At 41.7% G+C, this 22,823-nt stretch overlaps 1 protein-coding gene across 4 annotated transcripts in view; it reads left to right on the top strand.

Annotated features, from left to right (window-relative positions):
- GJE1 (gap junction protein epsilon 1) overlaps positions 1 to 10,413 on the top strand; it is a 33,716-nt gene extending 23,303 nt beyond the window's left edge. For 3 of the 4 annotated variants that reach the window (XM_077486306.1, XM_077486305.1, XM_077486307.1), the window contains one exon: positions 8,205 to 10,413. In XM_077486306.1, the coding sequence (XP_077342432.1) occupies positions 8,205 to 8,600 (396 nt within the window). In that variant the 3' untranslated portion in view covers positions 8,601 to 10,413. The remainder of the gene's footprint in view (positions 1 to 8,204) is intronic. The other variant, XR_013276659.1, reaches the window with a different exon arrangement.
- Positions 10,414 to 22,823: the final 12,410 nt, after the last annotated feature.

Below are 22,823 nucleotides of genomic sequence, written 5' to 3'. Positions count from 1 at the left end.
AGGACAACTTGGGGTTACAACACTCTACTCAGACATATGACATTTCCACTGGTGCAGTTTCCCGGTTACTAGCAAAGGGTAACTTGTTAAGTAGGCTACGGGTCAGAGGCTGTGGAGGTGTCAGCCAGCCAGCTGGACCAGACCTTGTCATATTTTTGCGGGCAGCCCCTATTAGCATAGCAGTCTTTGTAAAGAGGCAGGCTGTCGTTGACCAATTTCTTCCACAGGGAGAGAGGAGGGGGAGTTGGCTTACGCCAGCTGAGGGCTATGGCCTTGCGGGCGTAGAAAAGGAGAAGCCCAACCAGGGTGCGTCGCGCCACAGTGGGAATAATATGATCTATCAGGCCCAGTATGCAAATTTCTATGGAGGGCTGGAGCGATATGGAGGTGACCTGTGTAATGACCCTCAGTATCTCCTTCCAATAGTCGACAATGGCCGGGCAGGTCCAAAAAATATGAGTGAAGTCCCCCGGTATTGTCCCACAACGCCAACACCCCGGGGGGGGAGGCGGGGTTCATTTTGTGCAATCTATATGGGGTGAAATATGCTCGGTGGACCATCTTAAACTGTATTAGCCGGTCTCTCAGGGAGACCAGGGATCTGAAAGGGAAGTCCCACATGTCATCCCAATCATCATTATCAAAGGTGGGAATGTCGCGCACCCATTTGTCTCTGAGCTTTCCCAAGGTAGGGAGGGAGGTCGTTATCAAATGGGAGTAAAGTTTCGAGGTGGGCTTATTTTCACATCTGGACGTGAGGAGGTCCTCTAGTGCGGACTGGACAACCTGGGGGGGAGACCCGGAGAACTGGCATCTGAAGGCATGGGAGAGTTGAATATATCTAAAAAAAATAGCTCTGCGGGATGTTGAAGTCAGAAATCAACTTGGGGAATGGGGCCAGCGATTGGTCGGAAATTATTTGGTCTGCTGTTTTAACGTTAAACTTAGTCCAAGCATGGGGTTCAGGTAGTTTGTAAAACTGCTCCAGGGTGGGGTTCAACCACAAGGGGGCAGCTGGAGAAAGGGCATTGGCAGGGTATTTTTCAAGTTTAAGTCCTGCCCCCCATGCACGCAACGTGGTGCGCATGGAGGGGGTCAACGGGTATGGGGCTTTTGGGCCACGATACAGCAAAAATTTCAGCGCTTCCAGTGACTTCACCACCGCCGCCTCAACCAAGGTGGCAGGGTTCGTCCTATCAGGAGTGAGCCACCAAGCCGCAGTAACCAGCTGGGTGGCTAAAAAATATTTGTACAGGTCAGGGCACGCCAGTCCTCCCTGGGAGGACGGACGTGTAAGCGTTGACCATCCATACCTGGGGGACTGGCCCCCCCAGATAAAGGAGGTAAAAAGGCTATGCAGTCGGGAGAAAAATGATTTAGGGATCCATTGCGGGGATTGACGAAGTAGGTAGAGAAGTTTGGGCAGGATTTTCATTTTTATCAGGTTTATCTGCCCTAGCAATGATAGGGGTAGAGATTCCCATGCCTTCAGTCGCAGCCACGTCTCCTGAACCACTGGGGATAGATTCAGAGGTATGAAGTCCGAACACTTATATTATTTTACTTTAGTTTCAGTATTATTTTATTTTTTATTACATATTGTTTATTTATAATGTAATATTTTGCTGTCAGCTACAAAAATAAACTTTCATATGAACAATTATTTGTTTACTCATATCATTTCTTACCAGTGGAAATGTTTTCTGAATGTTATCGGTGCTCCAAATACATAATAAATAACTAAAATGTTTGTAGATACCTTCTTTGGCTTTGCAGTTGCCCTGAAAGCTTTGAGTAACCGGTAGAGATACCTCACCACAGAAGCCACAGAAAAAAAAACTGCCATAAAATGTAATTTCCCAACAAGCATCCAATATTGAAGAAATAGTTTGGGGCAGAAGTAGCGCTTTATGACCAGGAATATTATTTCTTTGTGTCCAGAATATATTTTTTGGAGAGTTTTGATTAAACTGCTAATGCCGTTTCAACGGCATAAAGCGTTTGTTACCCCAACACTTCATATTCTCGATATGTGCCTGCTGTACAATGTACTTGTATGAGAAAGTATCCTGTTCTCTATGAGGGTTATTTACAAAAGGCAAATCCACTTTGCACTGCAAGTGCACTTGGAAGTGCAGTCGCTCTAAATCTAAGGGGTAGATTTGAAATGAGGGGAAGCTCTGCTGAATTTATCATCCAATCACGTGCAAGCTAAAATGCTGTTTTTTATTTTCCTTGCATGTCCCCCTCAGATCTACAGCGACTTTACTACCAAGTGCACTTTCAGGGCAAAGTGGATTTTCCTTTAGTAAATAACCCCCTTTGCATTGCTTCCTTTGTGTGAGATTCCTGTTGTTCCTGTCAGTCCCTCTGCTTTCCTATTAAAAGCTGACCACACTTCTTACATTCTGGGATTGATTTACTAAAGGCAAATAGAAAAATAAACTGTGCACTTTGCAAGTGCAGTTGCTCCAAAGCTTAGTAAATGCAACAAAGCTCTGCTGACTTCCATCATCAATGCTATTTTTTTTATTTTCCTTGCATGTGATTGGGTATTCTTTGCAAAGTGAAGCTTCTCCTTATTTACTAAACCCTGGAACAACTGCCACTTGCAGAGTGTGCAACTGCACTTGAAAAGCGCAAGGTTTATTTGCCTTTAGTAAATCAACCCCTCTGTCTTACTTTCAGTTGCTAGATGGAAACCGAAGCATAGGGGAAAGATCTGCAATCTGGAAATAAAAATATTTTTTCTAGCATAGTGGAGAAGGGTTAAAACCTCATGCAGGTTTTTATTGTTAAGAAATTATCACACGATACTGCACAGACATCCATAGGTAACCCTTGTGAAAGGTGGGTACATGGCTTTATAGTGGTACTGTAGAGAACTCAGCAATGAAGAGTAAACCAACACACCAAGAAGTAGATTTTGAAGTGCCATATAATCAAAACACATGCTTTGAGAACACGGTGGCCCTCTTCAAGGTGACAGACAGCGACAAGTGACAGATAGAGACAATGTCACCCTAAAAAAATAGAGCCACCATACTCTCAAAATGTGTAATTATTTTGCTGAAATGGGACTTCAGTAAATCCTGCTTTAGAATCAACTTGTTGATGTCTGGTTTTCTCTCCATTGCAGATATGTTTTGCTATCTATGCCTACATTGCTGATATTTCTAGTATAGGTGTCAGAGCAGGAAGTGATTGAAGACAAATTTAAACTGATGGAGGTTATAACCCTTCACTGTATCAAAATGCAAAAAAATGTAAAATTGTATCAAACACTTACCAACATTTAACTTTCCTGGTGCCTGTCCACGGCAGCATATATATGATAGAGCTCCACCCCTACCTCCACTTACAGGTCCAGTGTAGATCTATAAAAGAAAAGAGAGAGAGATCTGCCACATTCTCTGAACAAGACTGAGGGAGGGTCTGTATGCTGCCATTGATTGGCAACAGGAAAGGAAAATTTCGGTAAGTATTTAATACAATGTTCCATGTTCCATTTTCCTGGTGCCAATATAGCAGTATACAATATGATTATTATGATTAACCTCCCTTGCGGTACGATTATTTCGGATTTTAGGTGCTAAAAGCGGTACCATTATTTTGCATGAAAATTTGGCATTTTATATTGTAGTCCTGTAATTCTTAGGAATAACGCTCTTAAATCTGTCCAAACCAGAGTCTAGCAGACATCCCGGGTATGATAAAGTTTGAAAAATGAAATCATAAATTATAATATAATAAATAACTATAAATAATTGTACCAAATAATAATATAACAATAATAAAAATTATTCAATAATGTAAGCAAATCAAAAACACTGAAATTTGCTCAGTTGCAGAATTGTCACTGTCATTACTTTTCAGTATTTGATGACCAAACTCCCCACAAATCGCTATCGCTCAATTCTGCGAGTGATTCCAATTTATTAACGCTGTTTTCTAGCTGGTCTAAAACCATTTTTGATCTAAAGTGACAGTTTGGTTGCTATGGACAATCTCCAGTTTCCAGGCAGAAAGAACAGTTTTTATTATATAAAACTGCATGCAGGACACTGGGCAGACCACTAGGGACAAAGGGGAGGTGAAATATTTACATACAGCAATGTAATCTGTAAGATTACATTATACTGTATGTATACTGTGTGTTTCACTTTTTGAATTTGGCGCCGATCTCCATCCCCGTGAGTCGCAACGCTCGCAGGGAACGGAGATCGGGTCCGTGATAGATCGAGCGAGGGACGGCTCGCTCGTACAGCGGGGAGACAATGCTGGATCCGAGGGAGAAGGTAAGTAAACCTCCTCCTGGATCCAGCGATGCAGTCCCGAGTCTGGCCCGAGTCACCCTTGCATGTACTGCCTATGATTTAGAAAAAGATCTGGTCAAATGCACCTTTACCACTGGCAGAGGCTCCCATCTGGACACCCTGTATGCTCTCTGGATGACTGTAACAATCTAGGATGACAAAGTCCTTGCTGTAACTTACTTCCCTTTGGACCTGCCAGCTGGCAAAATGAACTGTTTTTCCAAGGACCTAAATAAGGAAGTACCTGAATATAGCTCATGCAGAGAAAATTCTGTGTCTTCCAGGAAGGGTTGGAAATCCACTTTCCCTGCATTTTGAGATGGTTGCAGGGTGCTCTGTAGAGTTGGCGTTGGTGGTAACAAGGGTCCAGGGTAACAGACCAAACAGATGGGATTGAGTGAGGGTTCTAATGTGCCTATTAACAAAGGCTCATGTGCATCTGAAGAGGAATCTTTATGACTTGGCTCATATGCTGCTTCCTCCACTGCAAAAGGAAACCATTTGGAACATTCTGAGATGCTATTGTTTCCAGGGTAGCATAAAGAAGCAAGACACCATTGTGCCCAGGAGACTCATGCATTGGCAAGCTGACATCACTGATGAAGATATGACCCTCTGAAGTTTTTCCTTCGTGCTAGGTGATTTCTGAAGAGGAAGAGAAAGGGTACTCTCCTGAGTATCCAACTGAGCCCCCCAACAGATGATTCATTGGGTCGGCTCCAACTGGCTCTTCTTCACATTTACTGTCCAGCCATAGCCTCTCAGACTGGCCTGAAGAATAGGGTTTCACCGATACCGATACCAGTATCAGTGCGATACTGAGCATTTCGCCGAGTACTTGGACTTGGTATCTGTGCAACCCTACTGAAGAATCTTCCTTTGAACTAATAGCTAATCTCAACTCTGAGTCAACAGTAGAATGCCTTCCAAGTAGTTATGGACTTGAAGTTCCCTGTACTCTTGGAAGGGCTAACACAGAGCCCAGGACCTCTGTTAAGGCCCTCGGTAGGCTAGGGAGCCTGAAAGGAAAGCACACCAACTGGAACTGCTCCTCTCCCATTGTAACTCGATTTCTTTAAGCAAATAACTGGTCTCCAGACCCTATATTTCCTGTATGAGAAACAGATTAGAGTAAATCTCTCTGAGTGAGGAACTGGACAATTGCCTGTTGCAGCTGTAGAATGTTGATGTACCAATAGATGACATCTCTTTTGAGTGGAATGCTTTTCTGTGATAGGGGTGAAGAAATGTTACAGAGGGTGATGTCTGAACCCCCAAAAATGACCATGTTTTACTGTGGAAAGTACTCGAAGATCCTAAAAATGGGCTGCCCCAACATGTGTAAAATCAGCCAACCTAGTCCTCGTCACTCCAGCTTGGGCTGCCCTCATGTCAGCAAGACTTTGAGGGTCTGAAGGGACTGAAAGAGACTTACATACCCTTCCATCCGCTTTTGAAGTCTCTATTCTTTTGAAAGGGATCTTAAGTCCTGCAAATGTATAGATTAAGTTTGTAGCAGATAGGATCCTATACTGACTGGAAAATGAAAAACCACACCCCTCCTTATCTTCAAAAAAAAAGAACAGCATAGGGCAACAAGGAGAATAATTCCACTTGCTGAGGACCAGAGCAGATCACACAAGAACCTGCACCCCCCCCCCCCCCACCATCACTAGAGCGACCCAGCATGGCCGCAGGGCGCATTTCTCTATACCGAGATTCCAAAAGAAGCCCACCACCCGCACTTGTGGACTGTCACAGCAAAAACAAACATGAACTGCACATATGCGGTCTCCCCCAGGCATCCCGGTCTAACTGGTGAGAGCATCAGACAGCTTAAACACACGTGCACCCAGCTAGAAAGTGCCCGCCTGGTCCTCACACATCCTAACCATGAACATTAAACAACCCCCCCCCCCCCCCAAAAAAAAAGGGAAAAAAAGCATTTTAGCAAGGGAGACAGAGAGACTAGTAAGTGAAAGGCAAGAAATATCCAGGTCATAGAACAGATTCTGACTCCAGCATCATAACACAAGTGTTAATTTTAAGGGAAAATTGTTTGATTCCGCGCAGTGTAAAATTTAATAGGTACCAGCAGGAAACATAATTTAGATAAATTTGTGAAAATTGAATTACGTTTATATACAGAACTGCTGCCCCTGCTGATTACTCCCACCTAAGTGGGGTGGAAAAATGAGAAAAAAATAGCGGTAGGTGTGGCGCTGTTCATTTAAATATCTTAAATAATTAGTGATGTAGTGATGTGCCTAGTACAATTAATTAATGTAGTTTGTGAAAATTAGAAACTCATATATATAATAATATATATGTAGAAAAATGCAGAAAAAAATGGACAAGATTATAGTATAAGATTTGATGCTACACAAAAAAATACACACAATTAATCCATATAAAATAGTGAATAAATATAAAAAATGTCCATAATTACGTGCAAAAATGCAAAGTTAATTATATATCTCCAACGTGATTAAGTGTTTACAGCATGAATATGCTATTCCAATTTTAATATAAAACAAAGATTAAAGTTCATAGTCCCAAAAAGTTTGAGTAGATGAAGGTGCATTGTGCTGGTGAAGGAAAAAAAACTCTAATTCCTCTTGGAAGGTGTGCACAGCGTACATGGTTTATTCGTCCCCTTATTGTGACTGCACTCACCAGAGATCATTCCCCCTGCAGGGGTATGGAGCATTCACAGTTTTTGCTACTGTGCAGCACTCTGGAAATTGCCCACTCCTAGATGTCCTGGTGATATTTCCCTTGCACACTGTACAAAAGAGAGAAGGATCCCAATAGTGTAAAATTGTAAAAGACCTTGTTTATTTATAAAAACATGTGGAAATATACTCACATTTACCATGAAACATAAAAGCATCTACTGCTGACAATGTCGCTGTCAACCGGAAATGACGCAGGAACGTTTGTTATATCAGGTTGACGGCGACAGTGTCAGCAGTAGATTCTTTTTCAGGGTAAATGTGAGTACATTTCCAAGTTTTTATAAATAAACAAGGTCTTTTACAATTTTACACTATTGTGATCCTTCTCTCTTTTGTACGGTGTGCAAGGGAAAATGTTTAAAAAAACCCTCAGCTCTAAAAGAACTCCATACCAGACTTTCCATTTTGTTGGTACATTTAGCATCCTACAAATCGGGATAGCACCTGGGAGAGGCTGAACCCAGGCAGACATTGACTTAGTCGGTCAGTAGGCCAGTGTTTTTATCTGGAATAACACACCGATCTGTAGGTGAAGGTCTTGAGGACAATAAGAAGAATGTGTCCGGTCTCTCTCTCTTTCCTTTTATAGATTTACAATGGTCCTGTGGGTTGAAATAGAGGCAAAGCTCTATCATGTATGCTGCTTTTTACACCAGGAAAAGATTTTAGTGACACTTCAACCATCTCCCACCTGCCGTATAGCAAAATGACGGTGGACGGGATCCCCTCTCATTCTGGGACAATGTCATATGACATCGCCCCAGTTTCGCCACTCTCGTGCAAGAAAAGAGTTCTGTTCTGCTGATTAAGCTTGGAAGAGCCAGCAGCCTCCTGATAATGTCACACAAGAATATGGCGGCACGGGAACGTAGCGGTGGCAGAAGAGGAGGGGATCTCAGCAGGACAATACTGAATCCACTAGGTGGATGAGTATCTGAGCTGTGCAGAACCTGCAACCTGGAAAGCAGAGGTTAGAAAAAAAAGGGAGGGAAAAATCCACTTTAAGCTGTAGATCTACTGCCTGTAGTCATTAATGGGCAAGCAAGTAACTGCTTTACAAGTGCTCTTTTGAACCTTCTGTACAGAAAGAAATCTATAACAAAAACACATTTCAGTGCACCCCACATTGTAATGAATTTCCATTTTGCAGGTATTTTGGGCGCTTCAGCTGGTGACAGTTCTGGTTCCAGGAGCAGTTTTCCATCTCTACGCAGCCTGCAAGAGTATTGACCAAGAAGACATTCTCCAGAAGCCTGTTTATACAGTGTTCTACATTATTTCAGTACTGTTGAGAATTACACTGGAAGTAGTGGCCTTTTGGTTACAATCTCATCTTTTTGGCTTCCAAGTGAATCCAATTTTTAAATGTGATGCAGCAAGCCTAGATAAAAAATACAATTTCACCAGGTGCATGGTCCCTGAACACTTTGAAAAAACAATCTTCCTCATTGCTATGTATACTTTTACTGTGATTACGATAGTATTATGTGTAGCTGAAATCTTTGAGATTCTATGCAGGCGTTTAGGATTTCTAAACACTCAGTGACCTATTGCCTTACCAACAACTTTTTTTTCTGGTGTGAAACAGACTATTTCTAAATACATCTGCAATTTTATGCAGGTGATACAGCTGTTAAATGTGACAGGACTAATGTGAAACGCGTTACAGCAATATAGAAATGTTTTTTTATGTAGTGATTGACCAACTTACTGTATTTAATTGTATTTGTGTAAATATCCTAGGTACTATAACTTTATAACGGATACATTTGCAGCTTATAATTTGGTGGGAAAATACCATATTAGAATTCTTAGCTATATTTTTTTTAGGAGGATGATGATAAAGTAGTGATATTCCCATAGTAGCTGGAATAACAAAGGGTTATTGCTGTGATGAAATTCTGTTTTTGTCTATCAAAGGAAAAGGTAAGCGTTTTTGGGGCAGTAAAGCGAAAATTAAAGTTGCTTTAATTTTAGCAATATTCTAAATGAAAATTATGGTAGACAAAAAATTGTGTTTCTTTCTATTTTCATGGTTATTAATTAGTGTTCCAACTGTCCAGTCACACAATACTACAAACCATATTTCATATTGAAATTTTAGTCTCAGCTATTAACGACAAACTCTCTATACAGTATACAAGATCAGAACCTGATTTATGAATTCATACTGTAACTTTAAAAATGGTCACTTATCTATATACAACATATCCGTAGATATGGACTATTTTCTAGAAAATGCAGCTTTTGCAGTGCATTATTATTACAATAAGGGAAAAAAAAGATTTTGTGATGAGTGGTTTAAGTTACTATATAAGCAGTCTGTTATACTATTTGTTACAATAAAAACCAACATACTGTATTTAATTGTTACGCATATTGTAGTATGGTACACTAAGGAAAGTTGACATTGTAACTGTATTGTTATAGCACATAACAAAGTCTATACACCCAGATCTGTATTTTTTTTGTGGCAGTAAAATGTGCAGAACAGATGCTGATGTGGTGTCAATATTAGAAAAGCTAATTAAAGTGAAACTTCAGTTATACAGCAAAACACATGCTTTAAATACAGATTGTATTGATGTCCAGCCAGTCTTGTGATTCACATATCTCTGCCATACTACATAGTATATATTTTTTATTTTGGATAGAGTATGGAAAGGTTAAAACCCCTATCTGGTTATTTTGTTGTGTATCTTCTTGTGTTGGAGATGCAGCAGGAAGTGAGAGGACATCTTCCCAAAATGAAGGAAATCTCCATCTTGGGCATTTGTTGCTAACACATGTACCTATTGGAAGACTCATTCACACCTATTACTGCAAGGACAATCAAATATTAGGATTCTTCCTTTTTTTTGTCTCACCGTCCTTGGTCACCAGGACACAGACCGTAATATAAACTTGGCACTTCCACATTCTATCCAAAAATGAAAAAAAAAAAACTGCATTGCCTTTACTTATGCTTTACAAAACAAATTTAAAGAGAAGCTTCATTCAGATGCATGATAATTAAAAGTCAGCAGCTACGAAAGCTGTAGCAGCGAACTTGTAATTAACAGACATTCACCTGTTCAAGGATCCAGCACTGTCCTCACCTGAGCTGGTTTCTTCACCGGTGTTTGGTCTCCGGTGCTGGCATGTTAACTGTGGGCAGCCGGCTGTGACTCTTAGCAGCTTTTCAGCTGGCTGCCCACTACATATACGCGAGGGGCACGCTATGTGAATGTCCTCTAGCCCTCCAGGACCCGTGGCGTGAGCCAGAAGGTTTCAGGCAGGGAGGGGAAGAGGAGAAGTTGCACTCAGATCGCTTAGGTGATCCAAGCCAAAGTGGTAGTGAGTACCTGTCAAAACTAGCTACCCAGCCCCCCCCCCCAAAAAAAAAAAACATATAATCCAAATGTGGCAGAGGCAGGGGGGTCGGAGGAAGAGCAGAACTTCTCCTTTTGAGTAAAGTTCAGCTTTAACTAATTTGTGGCTTACCATTGCAGCTTTTAGTATACTCTTCTTCATTGACCCATCATTCTGATCCATTATTCAACAAGCAGTCTGGAGGCAAAGGCAAGAAGCCACAAAGCTGAACCAGGTTAGAGGGATGTTACCGTGTAGGCAATGTGGTGTAGATGAGTGTGAATATGAATTAAAAGACTGGCTAAACACAATTGGTAGACAAATAAAAGTTCACATAAAATGAATAGAACTATGTTTTTAGCTGTTTGTCTGGAGTTTTATTTTAAAGATACAAACAATTTTGTAGTACAGAGTTTTAATTTTCCACTTTTAAAGTGATATTAACAAGTGTGATAAAACATGTACATATTGTATTTTGTGACAATAAGACAAAACTCCACAAATGTTAATATTTTCCAGTACAACCATTAATGTCTAAAATCAAGAATCAAGTGTCAGTACTTTGGGGTATACAGCTGAGAACTGTTTGCCATATCATAGGCTAGTCAAAGTAGATTAAAGCATATCTAAATAAATTAAAAAAATGCTATTTATTGCAGCGTATTAAATTAATCCCTAAATGAGGTTGATTTTCTCCTATTGATCCTGCCAGTATGATTCTTTCTGTCCTAGGATGACAGTGTGCACTCACCATATCTAGAGAGGGGTAGCATTGTTACCCTAATATTGGACTACATTATTGTTACTCCTATTGTTCTATATTACATAGGATGTTTTGTAGTCCACACAGCTGAAAACGATGCTAGCTGATAACAATGGTGCACAGGCAAAGAGCATAGGAAGTTATTAGCTCACAAGATTTCGGGCAGAATCAATGGGTATTTTTTGCACTTATCGAACAGATATAACAAAAAAACTTGTAATTGTATATTTAAAAGATCAAAAGGGAGCAAATAAGAGAAGTTTATTGTTAAGGCCGGTTCACACAGGGGGCGACATGAGGCGACACGACTTGCCGTGCCGCGACCTGACAAGTCGCCCCCGTTCTGTACAATGGAACCGTTCTAAGAGGAGCGACTCGAGTCGCTCCGTCTTAGAAAAAAGGTTCCTGTACTACTTTTGGGCGACCTCGGGGCGACTTGCATTGACTTCTATACAGAAGTCATTTGCAAGTCGCCGCTGAGGTCGCGGCAGGTCGCGGCGAGGCAAGTCGTGTCGCCTCGCATCGCCCCCAGTGTGAACCGGCCCTTAGAGTTTGCATAAACTTTAAAAGGTTAATTCATCTTCAGCCAAAAAATTACCTATGCTGGTAAAAACAAACTGCTTTGACTTAAGTTGAATAAGGCCCCTATGTGTAGGCCATTTCCATACTGTACCTCCAAAAGCCTGGTTGAAAATCTCCCAGGGATGTCATCCCCTCATCCTGCCTTGTTGCTAAGACACTTCCAGCTATTACTGGCCCCCACAATCACAGGATTGAGCTCTCAAACACTCATACATGCGCTGTTCACTATCTCCCCTGTTGCAGCAGCACTGTACTCAGAATTAGAGAAAGAGCTGGCACGTGTTATTATGGGGGTGAGTAGAAATGGATGGGAGCCATCCAGGGGTGGACTGAAAACTCATGGGGCCCCGGGCAATAGGAGATTATGGGGCCGCCAGGCAATCCAAGATTATGGGGCCACACAGTATACACACACACAGTATACAATCACACAGTATACACAGACATGTTCCTATTGGCGCAGAAAGTACTGGAGAGGTGGGGCAGCTATAATCTCAGGATTTTTAGACCAAAAGGATGTCGGTAAGGGACATTTCAGAGACAGATGTAAAAAAAAACACAGATTTTGACATACTGTCCCTGGTTTTACTGAGGCTGGCAACCCTGATGGGGGCCCCTAGTGGCTCGGGGCCCTCGGGCAGTCCCCGAGTGGCCCAATGGTCAGTCCGCCCCTGGAGCCATCCTGTCTTAGCAGAATCCTAGCAACAAGGCAGGACAGGGGGTGTTTTTGGTCAGCCTTCAGGAGGTATGTAAATGGCTTACACCTACAGCGAGGGCATTATTCAACTTAAGTCAAAGCTGCACTACTGGCTCTGCTTACCTGCATAGACAGTTTTTTTTTTTGGTAAACTAACCCTTAAAGGAAATCCTTTCTTAACAGAAATATGGGGGATGTAAAGGTCATACATCCTTACCTGCATACTGGTTTTAGGATGCTGACTCAACATACCGAAGGTTGTGGTCTCTCATATTAACTCCCTGTAGTTCTCTGCACTGCAGCACTCAGACCGAAAGGAGGCAAAACACTCAGTGCCAGTTAGGCACGACTATTGCTTCATGCAGTGCTTTCAAGCTTAAAGTGTGAATGTACCTAGAGGAGGAGAGAGCTACTCATTCACTATCTGTACTGCTTTGGCTTTTGGACCAGGCTGCTTTGTATTGTATTGCTTAACTGCAATATAGTCTTTAGGTAGTTCCATAATCTAGCTTTGTTGTCTGTCAGATGTCTGGATCACAAGTCTGCTTGAAGAGAACTACCAATAATTTGTAGTATTATTAGTATAATTTTTAATATTGCCTGTCCCTTGCTGCCCACTCTGATATTAGTATCTTCCTCTGGATCCTGAGAGAACCCTACTACAGCCCATCCAATAGAAAGTGTCCATGTCAGGCAGGCAGAGATGTGACCACACGAAGAAGGACCCAAACCAGGATGTAAACAGAAGAGGAGAAGACTCTAGGCCAGATTGTCACATGAGTGTGGCTACAGGTAAGTAAAAAAAAGGCTTTTAGATAGGCTTATGTTTTTTTTTTTCTTTTTTAAATCATGGTATGTTTTTTTCCTCTAATTGGGCTTTAAAAAAAAAATTGCTATGTTAACATTTGTGATAAAAGTATTGCATTGATTATCCATCCAACTTGTATTTAGGAAAGGGCATCTTTTCTTTCAAGCTAAAATATGTAATCTCAGGAATAGTCTTTCTGCGTGGAAATTCTGTCAATGTGCTATTGTTTTGTTTTCTTTTAATCAAGTTATTAATTCCAATGTCATCTGGATTTTTAAAAAAAAATTGAATGTCAAGATCTTTAAGGGAAAATAAAAAAATAAATGTTTACAACTTATGTATGATGCTTATTATGGTGTATGCCAAGCAGTTGAGTATTTTGGTGTATTCAATAAAAAGAAAAAAAAAAAACGTTATCCACTGTAATGATAATGATCAGCTCAGCGAAATTTGAATCTATTATTGATACGTGTTACGTCACGTGAAGGCTTGGTTTGATATGACACGTGACGTAGCATTGGAATATCATTCTGTCTTAAGCCTAGTACATGCTACAATTTTTTTTTTCATTCAACGCAGAGGGCTGAATAAAAAAAAAAAATACTGACAGCTCAGATTGACGCCACTGTACTAACAATCTGATTTGTACAGTGATCTCCCCTGCTGAACACTCCGGTCAGTGCTCTCAGCCACTGGCCTACCTTAAAAATAAAAAAAATAAAAATACTGAAAGGTAGATTATTTTAATGACAAAAGAGACCCCTTTGATTTCTTCTATCATACAGTACATTGAAAAAGTATTCATACCCCTTGAAATTTTCTACATTTTGTCATGTTGCAACCAAAAACATAAATCTATTTTATTAGGATTCTATGTGATAGACCAGTGATGGCGAACCTTGGCACCCCAGATGTTTTGCAACTACATTTCCCTTGATGCTCATGCACTCTGCAGTGTAGTTGAGCATCATGGGAAATGTAATTTCAAAACATCTGGGGTGCCAAGGTTTGACATCACTGTGATAGACCAATACAAAGAGTGTTATTTACTAAAGGAAAATCCACTTTGCACTGCAAGTGCACTTGAAAGTAAAGTCGCTGTAGATATGAGGGGGACATGCAAGGAAAATAAAAAACAGCATTTTAGCTTGCACATGATTGAATGATAAAATCAGCAGAGCTTCCCCTCATTTCAGCTCTACCCCTCAGATTTAGAGCGACTGCACTTCCAAGTACACTTGCAGTGCAAAGTGGATTTGCCTTTCGTAAATAACCCCCAAAGTGTCACATAATTGTGAAATGGAAGGAAAATGATTAATTAATATATAAGAGTGCAGCCCTGAACCATGAAACATATACAAATATAAAAAATAATTGAATCATAACAACATATAAAGTGCATAATTAAATGCCCATAAAATAAAGTGCAAAAAAGTCCATATTAAAACGGTGAAAATTCCACAAATGGATGTTGATTGATGAACAACTAAATGTAATAGTGAAATCATATATAAAGCTTTCAGACCGCTAACGAATTACCTCACTCATGCTCCCCCAATGGGTATAGGCTCACCTCTGGAAATGCAACCCCCCCCCGAACTAAGCAGGGCATGGGCGTCCGCAGAACTTTTTTCAGGGGGGCATCAGTTTAGGGTCCCCATGCACCGCCCCTTTTCGACAATGTCATTATCAAATTATCATGGTCAGAGACGTAGTACAGTTCCTAAGATATGTAATGGATAATGACCAACAGGCTCTTTTACCAGACCCAGCGAAACTACAGCAGTGATCCCTCTGGCTGGATGATCGATCATTCTGGGTCCCCCGGGGGCGACTCTGGTCAGTAGTGTAGCATGTTCGTACCCTGGTCTCTCTGGCTTCCGCCCGGCACACTCCTCATTCTTTGTCCTGTAGCACTCTCTCCCTCAGCTTTTTCCCAGGCTGAAGTCTCTCAATCTCTCTGTTGATCGAGCTGTAGCCTCCTCCCTGTGGAAAATGGGGCTGCCAATCTTTGGGACTACGTGTCCCACAATGCTCTCCTATCTTAGTCTCCTTTGATTGGCCCTCAGTTACGGCCAATAGGGAAGGAACAGAGTGGGCAGGAAGCTCCGATAGCGACGCAACTGTGCTGAATTTAAGATCTGATCCCCAATTCCGGGGGGGGGGGGCACTTGACCCCTGTTCAAAGCTTGGGATATTTTTTTTTAAACCTAACCCTGCTTTAAACTTCTCCACAACTGTATCCCTGACCTTTCTGGTGTGTTCCTTGGCCTTCATGATGCTGTTTGTTCACTAAGGTTCTCTAACAAAGGGCTTCATAGAACAGCTGTAATTTATACTGAGATTAAATTACACACAAGTGGACTCTATTTACGATTTTTTTTAAATCAACAGGTTTTATTTTGTTTACAGTGCATACATGTTACAGTGTACATTTTCAGGTATGGTACATATCATACATAGCTTCAATTAACAGTTGTGTCTACATCTCAGATCCTTGTCATCACATCATGACATATACATGAAATAAATGGAGTAAATAGATACATGGTTTCAGTGTTTTGTGGTTCGCTTTATTACCTATGGACTTGGTGATCCACATGCCATCAACTTTCCCGTGCGTAGTCCAAGAGTCAGGTTATGAGCAAGTGTCTGACTCCTGCAGCCACCTGTCCCAAATTTTATAGTATTTCTCAGGACATCCTCTATTGGTGTATATACTTTTTTATATGGGAGGGTGTTGTTTATTTCTGCTTTCCAGTCTGCAATGCTCGGGGGACAAGTCCTCATCCATTTCCTAGCTATTGCCTTTCGCGCTATGAATAGCGTCTCCTGTAGAAATGCCTTTGTGTACCTGTCGGTCAAGTCTAGCATAAGTCCTAGAAGGCACATTTTTGGGTCAAACGTGGCTGGAGAGCCCATGTCGCCATGAAGGAATCTCACTATCTGTGTTCAGAGTCCCCGTATTTTGGGGCATGACCATAACAAGTGGAGGAATGTGCCCGCCTCCCTCCCACACATTTGGCACAAAGTGGACTGAGAGTTTCTGTATCTGGCTACCCTGAGGGGGGTGAGGTACGCTTGATGGATTATATAAGCTTGGGTCAGCCTGTCCAAGAGTTTTGGTGAAACCGCTTTGCAAAGTCTCAAAGCTTCCCCCCATTCTTCGTCCTTTATAGGTCCCACTGGCCTTTCCCAGCGATGCTTAAGGCCATACGCCATTGTCGTTGTGACAGGAGTGGAGAGTTATAAAATGCTGATATTAGTTTTTGAGGATCTGTATTTTTGACTATTGCCATGATGACATTTGAAGCGGGCTGAGGGGAGGATGATAGGAATTGAGTTTGGGTTGCATGTTTGACTTGTAAATATCTGAAGAACATGTGGTTGGGAAGATTGTATTCTTTGAGTGCGTGAAAGGTTTTTAGGGTCCCATTCGTAATTAAATGATGTAGGTAGAAAATTCCATGAATGGACCAGCAATCCACATCCGGGATTCGCCAGAATTAGAGTAGGGTCTTATTGTGCCATAATGGGGTGAAGTCGTTATATTGAGGAATCTCCAGCTTAGCGGCAAGGACAGAAGGTGACTTCTGAAGGCATTTCTTCCACTAGATTTTAGTTAGGGGTATCAGAGTAAATAGGGCTGAATACAAATGCACGCCACACTTTTCAGATATTTATAAAAAAAATGAAAACCATTCATAATTTTCCTTCCACTTCACAAGTATGTTTCACTTTGTGTTGGTCTAACACATAAAATCCCAATAAAATAAAAGGCACTGTAAATCCTCTTCCCTGCCTGTCGGTGTTTGTGTACACTGAATAAAAGAAGGGGGGTAGGTCGCGCTATGGAATAAAGAGATATGATATTGGTAAGAGCAGCCTCTATTAATTTCCACCCAATGGATGGAACAGTAAGACGGATAAGGGAAGGAAATAGATTTGGCGCTATACCTTTTAAACAAAAAATAAAAAAGAATGGAAAAAAAGTATAAATTTTCCAGCGTGCTGGCAGATAATTTAAAGTAGAGATTTAAAAAATTAAAAATTAAAGGTGAAAGAGTGTAATACTCTAAAATGATATTAATCAATCAATCTTAATAGTAAATACAGAATATAAAAAATACAAAATATAAAAAATGTATATATAGACAAGTATGCTATTCCTTTACATGCAGATGCTAAAGTGCCAGAAACTGTGACAAAAACAGGTGTCTTTGTTTAAATACACAAAACCAGAACAAATGTCCAATAATGAAGTAAGTGTCCAACCATAAATTGAAAAAATAAAAAATTGACAAAATGGTGAGACAAGTGAAGACTGGTGAAAAATATATATGAATATAAAAAGTTTAAAAATTAATGGAGATTGGGTACAAAATAAGTGAAAAATGTTGCTAAAAATTAGTAAAAAGTAAAAAAATGATGATAAAAAAGACTGTGATAAAGATGTGAGATATAAATATAAATAAAAATAAAAATGGAAATAGAATCAAGTGGTGAAAAAATCTTCTAAGTATGAGGGAGGAGTGGAGGGGGTGACTTCAATTTCTGTTCCCAGTGCCCGGTGACCACTTATGAATTTTGCTCTCACCAGAGGTATGACCCCATCCGGGGTGGATCAGCCTTCACAGTATGAGCCACTGTGTCGCTTCCTGGACTGCCTCTGTTGTGGTGCTGGGGGGGTCCCTCGTTCCTCCGTGGGTATATTATACCTCGTTTACATATGACAGGAAAGAGGAATCTCCATAGTGTAGTATGTTTAAAAATGAATTTATTTCAATCAACATAAAATTACTCACATTTAGTAAGTTAAAAACACGTTTTGTATTGCTGTGTATTTAAAAGTCCCACTCGGCTTCCTCGCCGTTTACGCTGAAGATGTACGTTGTCTGGCCACGCCCTACGCGTTTCGTCATACAGACGTCATCCGGAGCGGCCATCTTCATACACCTTTCCATTTATATAGGCTGTAATGTGCCAATCGCGCATGCGCGGAACCTCGCCGCCATGTTTATTAAGGGAGTGCCATTGCTTAGCATAAAACCAATTGATACCGGGCTGTGCAGGGAGTGTGCTATTGCGCCTGCGTTAAGCCTGTTTTGCTACCAAAACAAAGATTGGACATTACTCCTATATATATGGGACATATACCATAGAACCTCTATTGTTTGCGGAAACGAATACATAAATATGAAAATATGGAACAATAATGAAATGAAAAAAGGGAAAATTTAAAATTAAAATATGAATGAAAGTACCAATAAAAATATATAAATATATGTAAATAGAAAAAAATATATAAATAGAAAAAAGAGAGAAGAAGGAATACCGGGAGAGAAATTGGTATATATGCGTTTTTATGGGGAGCGTATTAATTAGGTTACGTTATATGGGATAGAAAGATAAATTGTAAAGGAGCTGCATCAGGTTAAGGATATAATGATCACCCTGTTATTTGGGTGGGGAAGAAGATGTTCAACAGATTCTTGGAAAGAGAAAAAAAAGGGGGGGGGGGGTATTCAGCAGATGTTTTTGTTTATGTTGGACTATTTTGTAATATATTGCTTTTGGGAATTTTAATGGGTATTTTATATATTAGTTGGAAACAATGAATAAATAACATTCGACCACAAGTGTGAAAGATATAAAAAATATATAAAATGCATGAATGAATATAAAAATAAAAGTAAAAGTAGGAAGGTAATAATTATTTAGTTCCTTATTTACTGCTTCTATAATTAAATAAACAAGGAAGTTTACCAAAACCATTAAGGTATTAAAATGTATATAAAAAAATATGGAAGTTAATTATTAAAATTACTTTATGGGTGCATCCTTATTACTTGTTTTATCTAGAAGTGTATTTTTACTTTTCCATCTGCTTTCACATGCAAGTATTGGTGTTTGTTGAATGCATTACATTCGACCTAGGTATATTGTATATATAAAAAAATATTAAATCTGTGTTTTAGGTTAAAAATTTGTTAAAAAACAGTTGAGGTCCAAATCTATGTTCATTCCAGCAGGGTGTAAAGTTTCCATGTTAAAAATCCACTTAGTTTCGTTTTGTGAGATTTTTTTAGTCATGTCTTCTCCTCTCCAGTGTCCTTTAATTTTATCAATTGCATAAAAAATCATCTGTTTAGGGTCTTGATTATGAAAATCTCTGAAATGTCGTGAGACACTGTGTTTATCGTATCCTTTTTTTATATTTTTGATGTGTTCCTTAATTCTTACATGCAATTCGCGTGTGGTTCTTCCCACATATTGTTTATGGCAAGGACATTCTATAATGTATGTAACATGTGTGCTCTTGCATGAAATGAGTTCCTTAATGCTGAATTCTCTTCCATTGGTAGTTGAAGTGAATTTAGTGATTTTTCTGTTAGTCTTCTTACTTTTGCGGCAGGGAAGGCATTGGCCGCATCTGAAGAAACCTTTAAGATGTTCGGCAATTTTAATATTTCGTGGGGGGTCAATTGTATTTTTATCTAGTTTGTTTCTTAGATTGAGGGCTTTTTTGTATATAAAAGAGGGATTGTTGGGCAGTATTTGTTTTAGAACATCATCTGTTTTTTAAAAAAAGTACTGTCAGTACTCCCAGGGAATGCCCGAGCCGTGCGGGCAGGTACCCAATACCATCGGAACATTACTTTATATGCGGCCTCTAAGGTATTTGTGTTGAACGAGCATTTGGCGACCGTGTGCCAGGCTCTGTTCCAATCCTCAGGGTCTACTTTTCCCATTGAGTCATATAAGAGAGGGGTGCCGATGGCGGGCGACCATTCAGGGAGGCATAAATGGCCGAGATGAGGCCCGGGGACCCTAGGGATAGGTGGACGTGCGGCGCAATGCTACAATCCAGTGCTTTAATTGGATAAAGTGATAATGCTCCGTGACCGGCGCCCCCTGCGCTTCCCTGATACTCTCCCAGGAGGGGGAAAGAACGTGAAGATAGAAAATTTTGAACTTGTGGGTAGCCATGCGAAGACCACCAGGAGAATGCCTGGGGCTCCACATGACCGGGAAGGAAAAGAGGGTTATGGGTGATGGGGAGTAGGGGTAGGAAGGGGGACATCAAATTGTTAACCGATCGAACTGAGTCCCACACCTGCAGACCATGAAGCAGCATGGGGCTTAGAGAGGGAGGGCGTAGATTCCTGGGGAGCCATAGGAGTGCCTGAAGTGAACACGGGTCAGAACCAGGTACCTCAAGGAGCACCCACAGAGGAACATCCGTGGTTGCATGAAGCATGGTCAATGGGGAGATCTGGGCTGCTACGTAGTATTTAGAGATATTGGGGACCCCCAGGCCTCCCCGGAGCCTGTGGGTATAAAGGGTCGCTCTAGGTACCCTAGGGCGTTTGCGCGCCCATATAAATTGGAGGATCCTATTCTGCAGGAGTCGAAGGAAAAAAGCGGGTACCCGGACAGGCAGAGTGTGAAAATAATAAAGGACTTTGGGAAGTATCGTCATCTTTGTCGCCGAGATCCTCCCTACCCAGGAGAGTGAGGGAAATTGCCAGGTTTGCATAAGGGTGGACACCATGCGTAACAGGGGATAATAATTGGCAGAGAATAGGGAGGAGTAAGCTGGAGTCAATTTGACACCTAAATAGTCAATCGAGTGAGATGCCCAACGATAAGGAAAATGGTCTTGAAGTCGCTGTACCAGTTCCAAAGGGAGGTTAACATTCAGCGCTGTGGTTTTGGAGTGGTTAATTTGAAGACCTGAGAAGGCTGAAAATTGATCTAATACAAGTTGCAGGTTGGGCAGGGAGATGAGTGGGTTTGAAATGGTCAAGAGGGCGTCGTCCGCGAATAGGTTCACTTTGTATTGAGTGCCCGCGTAAGGAATTCCCGAGATATCACTATTGGCCCTGATCGCCGCCGCCAGCGGCTCCAAGGCCAGGATAAACAGTGCCGGGACAGGGGGCAGCCCTGTCTAGTTCCCCGGAGTATCGGGAAAGGGTCCGAAAGAAAGCTCGCGTATTTTACTGATGCCGACGGTGCGGAATATAGGGCTTGGATCCATTGCAGGAAATGTGGACCAAATCCCCATTTGGTTAGAACAAAATAAAGGTAATCCCACGAGAGCGAATCAAACGCTTTATATATGTCTAGGGAAGGTAAGAGTCCTGGAATTTTGCGCTGATTAAGTATATGGAGGAGATGGACCACCTTGCGGACATTATCCCCCGCCTGGCGACCGGGTACAAAGCCCACCTGATCCCTGTGAATGAGGGCCTGAAGATATCTGTTGACCCGCGTACTTAGGACCTTGCCCAGTACCTTCAGGTCAACATTCAACAGGGAGATGGGACGAAAGGACTGTGGGTCCGTGGCCTCCTCAGGCGACTTAGGTATCATAGTGATATGGGCTTTCAGCGAGTCCGGCGAAGGTCTCGCGCCGTCCCGCCAGGCGTTGAAATAAGATGTGAGATGGGGCGTGAGCAGGGGTGCAAATGTCTTATAATATAGACCGGTGAAGCCGTCCGGACCCGGAGCCTTGGAAGGCTTAAGGGACTTTAGGGCTTGGGCGACCTCCACTTCCGTTATAGGAGCATTCAAATTATCTCGTGCCGCCAAGGACAATGTAGGAAGGTCAATCGATTGGAAGAATCTCTCAGCCCTGTCTCGGTCGAAGGCTGCCGGTCTATTATATAGGGATGAGAGGAAGGAGGCAAAGCCTGCCACTACTTTAGATGGGTTTGACGTAAGTCCCCCTCCCGTCACCTGCAGTCGAACCGGCCTGCCCGGGCGTCCCACTGAATTAAGTTTCCTAGCCAACATAGGACCAGGTTTGTTCGAGCAACTATAAAACTTATATTTGGACCAACGCAGGGCCTTTTCCGCCTGAGCAGAGGCGAGCAGGTCCAACTCAGTGGCCAATTTGTCACGTGTCCGCCTATGGGTTACCGTAGGGTGCGCCTTCCATGTCGCGTCCGCCGCCTCTAATAAGGAGGTCAATTCCCGTATCCGCTGCTCCCTGGCCCGTTTTGTACGGGAAGCGATCTGGATCAAGTGTCCCCTGACCGTCGCCTTGTGGGCTTCCCACAAGGCGATGGGAGAGCCGACCGAGCCCACATTTTCTGCAAAATAAGTTTGGATATGATTTTCTATCTGGGAGGATGTAGCTTTCGTACTTAGGAGGGATTCGTTAAGCCGCCAAAGATAGGCCGGGCGGGAGAATCCCGCCCAAGTGATTCCAAAGATCAGGGGATCGTGGTCGGACCACAGAGAGGTGGCAACAGTGATCTTTTGTACCAATGGCAGGGAGCTAAGTTGCAGGAACACGTGGTCTATCCTACAAAAACTCTGATGGGGGTTAGAGAAAAAGGTAAAATCCCGAGACAATGGATGTTGCTCACGCCACACGTCCACCATGCCATAAGATTGGAAAAGATCATGCAATAGTTGTTCCTGAGAGGCATCACGGGACGGAGGCACTTCCCTGAGACTACGCCTGTCCAAAGAGGAGTTAAAAACAGAGTTTGAGTCTCCCATCATGATCAGAAGGCCTTTTTGGTGCCTGGTGATCACTTGGAGTAGGTGGGAGAAA

The sequence above is a fragment of the Lithobates pipiens genome, unplaced genomic scaffold (assembly GCF_037356315.1).
Source record: "Lithobates pipiens isolate NorthernLeopardFrog02 unplaced genomic scaffold, aLitPip1_a1.2 Scaffold_18, whole genome shotgun sequence".
NCBI lineage: Eukaryota > Metazoa > Chordata > Amphibia > Anura > Ranidae > Lithobates > Lithobates pipiens.
Note: the sequence above shows the minus strand (reverse complement) of the source record. Positions and strands in the feature narration are given on the sequence as shown.